This window comes from Saccostrea cucullata, unplaced genomic scaffold, assembly GCF_032062105.1.
Source record: "Saccostrea cucullata isolate Sc308-1 unplaced genomic scaffold, CSIRO_AGI_Scuc_v1 ctg23788, whole genome shotgun sequence".
In the NCBI taxonomy this organism is placed as follows: Eukaryota; Metazoa; Mollusca; class Bivalvia; order Ostreida; family Ostreidae; genus Saccostrea; species Saccostrea cuccullata.
This window is the reverse complement of record NW_026925827.1, coordinates 1-10,451: the sequence shown is the minus strand read 5'-3', so window position 1 is coordinate 10,451 and position 10,451 is coordinate 1. Positions and strand designations below refer to the sequence as shown.

Genomic DNA, 10,451 nt, shown 5'->3' with positions numbered 1-10,451 from the left:
CGTTTGCTGTCCTGCATTAAGATAAAATGTGCAGTTAATACATTAATTTTGAAATCCAATACATTGGATACATATTGATGAACAGTTTTTATTGTACTACGCACATGTTTACAATTCAGATATTCGTTGTATAAGGGTGATGGCGTATGTTTATTTTTGTTAACTAGTCTCTAAAAGACAAACAGTGAAAATGATATGAAAAAAATAATTAAAATTAAACGAATATTGACTATCCTTCGACTAAAGCATCCGACTATTCGACTAAGCTTTCCGAGTAAAATTGACATCCCTATTAACAGGTCCAGTCCAAAAACTATTTCTACCTACGTAGCTATTAATAGCTACCTAGGTATTTAAAGCTACCAAAAGTAGCTATTTTTACCTACTTTATATAATTTCTGCATTTTGCGACCAAAAGACCAAACGGCGCAACATGGTGAACACCATATTTTTTGATACGGTCACACTAATGATGAATACGACAAAATTTTGGCCAAAAAATGATTACTTCCGGAATCGGCAATTTTACATTAGTTTCTAGGCAAAATTGATAATATACGAAGTTATCATTTTTTGGCCAAATTTTTGTCATATTCATCATCAATGTGACTGTATCAAGAAATTTTGTGCTCAGCATGTTGCGCCGTTCCTCCATTTGGCCACAAAATGCAAGTAAAGCAGAAAGTAGGTAAAAATAGCTACTTTGGGTAGCTTTAAATACCTAGGTAGCTATTAATACCTACGTAGGTAGAAATAGTCTTTGGACTGGACCTGATTAATATGTAATATATTTTATATGAAATCGAAAGAGTGTTGAACCTTTGATTTGACCTATATGAACAAAACCATGATACATGTTTACATAACAAAGGCTCTAAAACGTGTTATATTTTGACCACTAAAATTCAAATTGACATTGATCGCTGCAAATACTTTAGTTGAATATTTGTAAACATAAAAAAAATTGAGAAAAAAAACATGAAATGTTGAGCTGAAATTGTAGATTCAGAAGATGCTAAAGTACTGTTCTCAGTTTGTAGTTCATTAATTATGCTTTCATGGTAGAAATTGTTTTAATATGAACCACACATCTTTTGATTGATTGGTATATTGATCGACTGCTTCTTCCACAAGTGCCGTTTTGCTTATCTGATCTCGAGTGTAACACAATTTTTGACTGGCATCATTAAGATTCCAGTTTTCCGTTTATTTGAATTGTAATGATCTTTCGTATATATGATCGCAACTGTGCATTTTATTGAAAATTTGGTCAATTATCCATTCCTCTTAATTAACATTTATCCGGCATTGTTCAAAATGTTAGTATATTTCAATGACTTTAAAATGCATTAAACATGTTTTAAAAAAAACATCCCACATTATATTTACCTTATCTAACGTCTTACTTTCATTCCCATCAACCTCAAGGAGATCTAGTAAGTGGCCATCCTCTGAATCCTCGGACAGCATAAATCATATGATCCGTTACACCCATATATAACCGTTACGCCAGATTTGCAAAATATTATCCTTAGCTTCAGACGCATACTAGTATATTTGATCAATGAGATTGCTGGAGTCTTTTATTACTCTAATGGCCACTACTTATTTTATAAGTTTTCATAACATTTTTATTAATTATTTTTTATTTTCTTCTTTTCTTTCCTTGATTTCTTTATTTCCCCAAATGTTCCGTTAATCTATTGTTGATTTTTAAAGAAAAAGACCGAATCAGAAGTACCTAAAGACCAATCAAGAAAAAGGAAACACAAAAAATTGAAAAAGGTATATCTTATTAAATAAAACAAAACCAGCCAAAAAGTGCTTAATATCTCGTATTAAAACATTCATATAAAATATCAATGTCTTTATTATATTTAGAAGGATAAAAAAGGTACTGACGACGAAGAAGAAACTACAGAGAAAAGGAAAGAACAGAAAGCTGTCAATAAACCTCTCGTATGTACAGATTTTACTAATAACTAGTTTTACAATGCATAATCTAAAATTATCTCACAATGTTGGGACTTTGTGAATCTATGCTTCAGGGATGAATTAAATCACGAGGAAAAACATCCACATATGCAAGATGTGAAATTGTATGCTGCATGTATATTTCAGTATGAACATTTAAAAGATACAAAATATCAACAAGGAGATCGTTTGCAAATCTAAAACACCATCTACTTTTGAATAGAAATTTTCATTGTTTTGGTTAGTTTTCATGCATTTTACTTTCTTCTACTTGATATTTTTTGTATTTAATCCCAATTTGATCCCAATTAATTCCCTTTATAAGATGGTCTTCAATTCTAATTCGATAAATTGTAATTTTAAAATGTCTTAATATATGCGCTTACAAAAATACACTGGTAAACTATAATACTTTAATTTTGTTTGTATTCTACCCTGCCATTGGTTGACTTACAAAAATGATTGCAAATAATTCTGTGTATATTCTGGTTTGGTATGGGGACACAACCCCTTGGCAACCAGCTGAATAATCTGTATCCATGCAATCCTCCCTCGCTTCCCATCACTTCCGTTTCTAGGGTTTACTTATTGAGCGGCAGATTTGAACTCGTAAAAAGCGAGCAAATTTTACATCTACATTTGTTTAATTATTTTGAAATTAAGTTATAAGAAATTATTGTAATTCGTGGTCAAATTATTCGAGTAAAACCTGGTTTGGGTCATTTTACGCTTGTTACGGATTATAAAGCGTAAACTTTTCCAAACCGGGTTATATCGAATAATTTGGCCAATAATTGAGGTCATTCCTTAAATAAATCAATGTTTCACCAAATATGGCCACAGTTATAGTTTGATATTTTTTTGTTTGTTTGTATGTTTTTTTTTTTTTTTTTTTTTTTTTGAAAATGGGGGAAAATTCATAAGTTTATGATGTCACAATAAGCCTTTAGAAAGTCATATGAGACAAATGATTTGAATGGTCTTTCTGCAAGGAATCTCAATGATCCAGAAAGCATTAATTTTAATTATTTTTATAGGAATATTTCGCACATCATACTTAAATGAAGCGAATTTACTTTTTTTAAAGCATTTTTTACTGAATTAAATGAAAATTATAAAAATTTAAAAATTGCAGGTTGAAAAATTTAATTATAGTTTCATATCAGATTTTTAAAACGATTTTTCAACTGATAGGTAAATTGGTAGCTTAATAGTGTGATTTTGAGTCTACAATAATCTAAGGTCTTCAAGAAAGCGTAATAAAAATGTTCTAAAAGAACAAGTAGCAAATAAATAATCTTAAAAATCAAAACATAGACTTTAAGAAAACCTCTTTCATTTTAGCTCACCTGAGCCGAAAGCTCACGTGAACTTTTCTGATCACATTTTGTCCGTCGTCCGTCCGTCTGTAAACTTTTTGCATTTTTTGGCTTCTTCTAAAGAACAACTGGTCCAATTGTAACCAAACTTGGTACAAAACATCCTTTGCAAAAGGGGAATTAAAATTGTTCAAATGAAAGGGACAGGTCTTCTCACAGGGGGAGATAATCGAGAAAAGGCCAAAATAGGATAGGGTCATTAAATATCTTCCTCTCAAAAACCACTGGGTCAGAGTAGCTGAAACTTATATGGAAGCATCCTCGGGTATTGTAGATTCTTAATTGTTCAAATCATGACCCCCGGGGGTTGGGCGGGACCACAATTTGGGATCCAAGTTATACAGCAAACTATATAGAAATATCTTTAGAAATCTTTTTCTCAGGAACTACTTGCCAATGGCCAGAAAATCCTACTCTTATTTGAAAGAATCCTGGGGAAGTGTAGATTTTAAATTGTCAAAATTATGACCCATGGGAAAGGGTTAGGTCGCAAAAGGTATTACAAGGGGTAAATCTGGTAATCAACTGCATGATAAAAGCTACTCAGGTGAGCCCACGGGCCTCTTCCTAATATTTTTTAATAAAGTCTTTGAAATCTGTCGTATTTCTAGTACTCTATAAAAAAACATTATTATTTAATTTTTGGAACTTTGTGATGCTCCTCTTAAAACAGGACGGGGATTTTTTTTTGTGTTTCTCATTAAAATGGTGGATTATAGTATAACTCATCATATTCTATAAGTTGAGCAGCAAGTTTATTGTAATTCTTGTATATATAATTGCTTTCAAGTGCGAAACATTTGTATTTTTTCTATATACATGTAGTCCTAAAGTAAAAGTACTTGTATTTTGAAACGTTCATCGAAAAATACCTGAATGGTTGATTTTTCCCAAACTTGGCATGTGTGATGAAGTCAACGTAAGTTATATATGGTGTAAAAATAAATAGTTTCTCTATTGTAGTTCTTTCATACAGCAAACCCCAAGTCGAATCCCTTAAGAATTATTGTAGAATCACAAATTTTCGTGGGGATAAAGTTTCGTTGATTTGTCATCAGAAATGGTTTCGTTGGCATATAATATACATGTAATCCTATTCAATATATAGTCATAGAAATTTCGTGTGGGATTAATTTTCGTTGATAATTGTTAACAACGAAATAAACGAAATTTAATCCCCACGAACATTTGACTGTGCTTTTACAGTAATCATATATCGAAACGATGAGAAGGTATGATAAATTTTGTTAATTTCAGAGAGATAATGAGAAAGATGATGAAAATAAAGAGGAGGTGAATGAAGACGGGGTATGTGTTAAGGATGAGTTCTACGTTGTGGGTCACAGGAAGATGAGAAAATATGTCAATTACTGAAAAAATGAAATTTCTCATTATTATATAATTTTTTTTTCACTTTTAGGACACATTTTTTTTTTTCACAAAATGTAAATATTTCTTAATAAAAGTTAAGATAAAAACTGCCCAAAAGCTGAGGAACTAACTTCCTCAAATATCATCATTTCTGTTTGAATCAAGTATGAAATCAAAACCTTAGAGATTAAGTCAAAATACGGAAATATTTCCCGATTATGTTTAAAAAAGAATAATTCGCATAGGCACTTTTTAATATATATTTTTTTCTGGAACAATGTTCTTAAAAGTGACTTTTTATGAGAGTTCAGTCGGCAAAGTGCTGGCTTCGTGAACAGGAGATAGAAAAATCGAATTTCGGTAGCTACTGACCTAAGTTGAAAAAAGCTATAGGTAGCCACTCTTCCTTCATTTAGCGCCAGGCACTTTTAAGTGAAAGTTGTAGATCCTTCAGACGAGACCTTATCAACTGCCATTCCCTGTCAAGGCAAACATTGATAAGATAAAGATTCCTCACTTCTCAAAGGCCGAGTATAGTTCAACGATCAACGTTATAAAATATTAAACTGTAAAATCACTCATTTTCCCGGATGCTTAATTTTTGTTTTTTCCTTCTATAAAAGAAAACGTCTTCTTGCCCACCGCGGGGTATTCATTTTCAGTTAAAATAAATACTCAACACTTCTCTCACCACGAAATCAAACACCAAAAATAAATATTTTCGCAAACCTCGAAAATTTGACCCCACTTAAAAATGTGTTCTGAATAATTATGTTCTATTTTCCCAAACAATTAATTTTCATAATCAGAATGAAATAGAGCAGAATTATCAATTTACCTTTTTTAACACCAATTTTGTCTGCTTTATATTTTTGAAAACGAGTTGAGTGTAATATTTTGGCTCTTTGATTTAAAACTTATATTTGTTCGAAATCAATCATATTTGGTATGTACTGGATGCATAATTTTTTTGTTTATTTATGACAGGAAAACACAACACCAAAGAATCATAAGACTGATAAACGTCGACGAAAAAGAGGAAAATCAAAAAAGAGAAAAAAGGTAAGGATTTCAATAGAAGATATTAGAATAAGTTAAAACTTTAAACTTACTGTCTGTGTAGGATGACAAAAAAGTAGCATTTCAACATTTTACAGAGAGATGATGAAAACTCTGAAGAAAATGAAGAAGACGAGGAGAATGAAGGAGACGAAAATTTAATGTTTTCTGATGCTGTGGTATGTGTTAATGTTGAATAAAATGAAGTTTCTTTTCATATCATAGATTAAAACTTCAATTGCAAAAGTCTTAAGAGAATCATATTCAAACATTCTCTGATGACGAGATATGTGTCAAAATTTTGAAGTAGGTTCATAAGGTTAAGTCAGTAATATCGCTTAAATTTGAACAAAGCATTGATTAAAAGATTCATTGAAAGATTTTCGAGCAATGGTTGATGCATTATACAAATGGCAGAAATTGGTATTGGCTTTTAAATGTGACAATTCGACGAGATTTTAATTATCATTTTTCAGCTCATCTGAACAAAGGCCTAATATGTTTTAGAGAAATTTTCTAATTTTCTTTCTACGTTGTTTTTGTTAAAGTTTCTCATTTTTGACATTCAGAACACATGGTCAATTTTAAGATAACCTGGCACAAATCATACTCTTTTTAGAAGATTATGCTGAACATTAGTACATATATTCAATGCATCTTTAACAATCTTCTCGAGAAAAACTTGTCCGGGTAATAGGAAACATGGTTAGAGCTTCAACTGACTAGTTGAAATATATTTGTTCAAATTGTGACCTAGAGGGTAAGGCGGTGCCACAGTGGGAAAGAGGATCTACTTGGTAAAATCAAGTAAAAATGAATTTTTGTAAACTTATTCGCATGAACCCCAAAAAAAATCTATGATAAGCCATATAAAAAAAAATCGTTATAATGTAAAATATTACTCCCTCTTATTATTGAGTGATATTTATTTGTGCAATGATTTTGTCAAAAAACGATGGCTTCAAATGTAGAATCAAAATAGATAACACTTGTGTCCGATTAAAATTTGAGCGACTACGCCGTTTGAACGCAAAAAACCTTTTTTACAGTCTGTCTTCTTCATTTAGTAATAGTATAACGCTGTTAAGTAAGCCATAATTTATCTAATAATGTATACCCTCGAGTCTATAAAAATGAAAACATGTTTCCTTCCTGAATCAAAATTAAGAAGACGTCTTGAATCGCACTTTCAATGAATTTTAGTTGTTTATTTTTAAAACATTTGCAATTATTTGAAACATTTTGGATTCTCCTAAAAGCTACTTGCTCGAATCTTTTACGTAATTTTAAAATCTCAAAACGCTTTTAGGTGAAATTTGAATGTATTTGATGCTTACAAATGTTACATGGACGGTGTCTATAACCCCCCTCTGCTACGTAAAGATTATTTTTACCATAATGTATGTGTTTCGTTTGAATTATTTTGTATATAGATATTATTTTATTTTGAAAAGTGGACAAATTTGGTACGCGCAATATTAATTATTTTTCATGAAAGAAAACGATCATGTCTAAAGCTAATAGGACAAGCAGAGAAAGAAAGAAGAGAAAAGAAGAAAGATCATCGAGAAAAGCGGTAAAAAGATACTAGATAAATTCAATTAAATTACTTGAATTTTGCAAAGGACAATCAAAATTGTAAAATAATTTTAATTAGAACTTGAGAGGAGAAGGTATAATTAATTTTGTTAATTTCAGAGAGATGATGAAGAATCTGATGAAAATAATGAAAATGTGGATGATGTTCAGAATAATGATAAATTATCCTCTGATGACGAGGTATGTCTTAAAGATAAGTTGTAGCTGAGAAAATAAGGTTTCATTATCTAAAATGTTATTTAATAAGGTTTGCTCTCTAGCTTAATTGCAGATTTGATCTATTTGAAACATTTAGGGTGAACTCACCATGCATCGGACACCCTTGTACTTCAACAAGTTCTAGCGATATCGCTACCGACGGAAAATTATCAAAATGGAGTTTAACATTTAGTTTGTGATAAAAATATCAATTTAGGACATAACTATATGCCCTTTATTCAGAAAATATCCCCAAACATCGAGTTTTTAGGAATAATTGAGAATTCACAATGGATAGGACAGGCGGTATTTAGACCGGAAAAATATCATACCTTAAAATGCTTGATATGGATTATTTTTATATTTTATCTAAGAAATAACCCTCAACTTTAATATAATTGACTATATCGTTGCACAAGTGTAGAACGATTCAGGACACCTCACTCTGCCTAAGAAATGCTTTAAAATACTTGAAATGCGGCAATTCGCGCATTTTTCTCATGGTTTATCATACTCTGGTTTGTAGAAATAAATTGAGTCAAATTCCAGACGTTATATACCGATAAATTGAATTTTAACTGAAAATATAGAGATTTTATTTTCTTGCTCCGCAAAAAAAAAAAAAAAAACAGCTGTCAACTGAATTCTGTATGAAAACGGTAGTGCCTACCTTTGCATCGAAAAGTGTCCGATGTACAGTGAAATAAGCATGCTAGTAAAAACCAGCTCTAATAAAAATTGAACAAACATTCAAGCGAAATTTCTTTATAATTTATGTAAAATTACCAATCCTTGACAACATTCAACAAAGTCTGACTCGTTCCGTGGAAGTCGAATTTAAAGGAACGATAACTCTAAAACTTGCAAAATCATAAATTTCGGGTTATTTCCCTTTGGCGATGTAAAATATGACGTAACTCCAAGGCCATTCTCGGGATATTTTTAACACAACACGATAAACACAATCGGTATCATCAAAAAATTTAAATCTTCATTTTTAAGACTGAAACAAATAAATACACAGAACACTTAAGTTGAAAAAGAGTTTATTGCCTAAAGTTGTCAAAAGCAAGGTATGTGTCCGATGCATGGTGAACTCACCCTACATGATGTTTTAGTCCATACAAGAAATTTGGATTCTATAATTAAGAAATAAAGTCCGCGTTTTCGTGAATGTTGCAGGATAACCTCCGAGGCCTCGCTAATTAAGGAATGAAGCTATTTTCACTTATGTTATACGATATAACATAACTTAAGGCAGTTTACGCTTCGCGGTTTATAAAGCGTAAACTGCCCCAAGTTATGTTATATCGTATAACATAAGTTGAAATTAGCTTCATTACTTATAATTTAATTTCAGTGTAGACAATGAGACAATTTTTCCTTCGGAAAAAAGGCTTCAAATATTGCATAATTTAAAAGTAACGTCAAGCGGAGTTATACATTTTTGACGTAACTCATTGTGACGTAGGCAAGTTATGTTATCCAAACTATTATATGTTCCTCTGAGTGATTCAGCCAATGAAATTGATTGATACAAGTGAAATTGAATTATTGCTAATTAAAATGCTAATTAGAATGCTAATTAAACTATATTCAGCTTAAACCCAATTACTTAATTCCATACCGAAAACATTAAGGTGAGCGATTTTATTTTGTTGGTGAAAAATGCTTACAAGAAAAAGTTCATTTTTTCTCTTTTGAAGTATTAAGTGTTGTTAAGTTTGGATTCCCAAATTTACAATTTCTGTTAATCTTCGGTATACAACTTTCAAGAAATCTATGTTAAGTACAATAGCATGTGTAAAATATTTGTGATGTTTTGTTGATGTATGAAGTTTCACTCCATTTAATTTAATAGAATTCAATGTTGTCCGTTTTAAAATCATTCTTTTTTAAACTACGGAGCATACTTTACGAAAGTATAACGTCAGAAAATTAGCGTCAAAAATACACTAAAAATACTATCCATATACATTTCACAATGCATTCTTCAATAATCACTTTTTAAAAACCTTTTTCTAGCACTAAGCATTTATTTTCTTTTTTCATTATTTCTTTTATCACTTAATTTAGCTTTTAAGAAATCAGCATCTCTAAAGTGATCCTGTCTTTCCAAGACGTTCGAACTTTTTAGAATTTTTGGTGAGATTTTAGGAGATGAACTGTCTCTCGTCCGATACAGAGTTTCATGATTCCTTTAACATTTTTTAGAGTTTAATCGGAATCTTTCTAGAGTATAACACAAAGTTGCAAAAATATCTGCTGCTCTGTGGCGTTCAACAACGTAATGAAATATGTTGTCTTCAATGAGGAATACCTACATGTATTTTCTCAGATTGATTTCCTTCATCGAAGCACAATATTTAGCCATAATTTGAAATATGAATCATTGTAACAATTTTTAATTTAATTGTTTATGATTTTTTCCCTTATTTGCTCAATTTTGCAGAGAATATATGACTACAAACATTGTCATTTTATTTAGTGTGCTATTTGTACCGGGTAAATGTCTTTATTTTGACCTGCTCTGCGATCCGACTTTTGCAGTATTATATTCAGGATAGTTTTGAATTAAATCCTGATTATGTATAAATTTTTGACGCTAATCACTCGAATTTATTTTTTAAATATTCTACAAATTTCGGATACCATATGACTTTTAAAAAGACATGACAGGAGTCCAAGAAATTTGAGAACAACACTAGCATTCTTGTCCTACATTATCTATTTTTTTTTTAACTGTCATGAATATCATCATTTTAGGTAAATATATCAAATATCTTGTGAAGGTCCTAGGAAAAAAAGACCGATTAAAGCTAAGAACCAATATCAAAAAATAACATCACTAATCCACACCTTTTATGTGGT

At 30.8% G+C, this 10,451-nt stretch overlaps 1 protein-coding gene across 1 annotated transcript; it reads left to right on the top strand.

The window, feature by feature from the left end:
- Nucleotides 1-1,881: 1,881 nt before the first annotated feature.
- Nucleotides 1,882-7,562, top strand: LOC134269857 (probable ATP-dependent RNA helicase ddx56; the record flags this gene model as incomplete). Its single annotated transcript, XM_062752048.1, has 5 exons — nt 1,882-1,959; nt 4,611-4,661; nt 5,712-5,786; nt 5,882-5,962; nt 7,482-7,562. Coding segments are annotated over 5 exons (366 nt in total), but the record flags the coding sequence as incomplete, so codon positions are not given.
- Nucleotides 7,563-10,451: the final 2,889 nt, after the last annotated feature.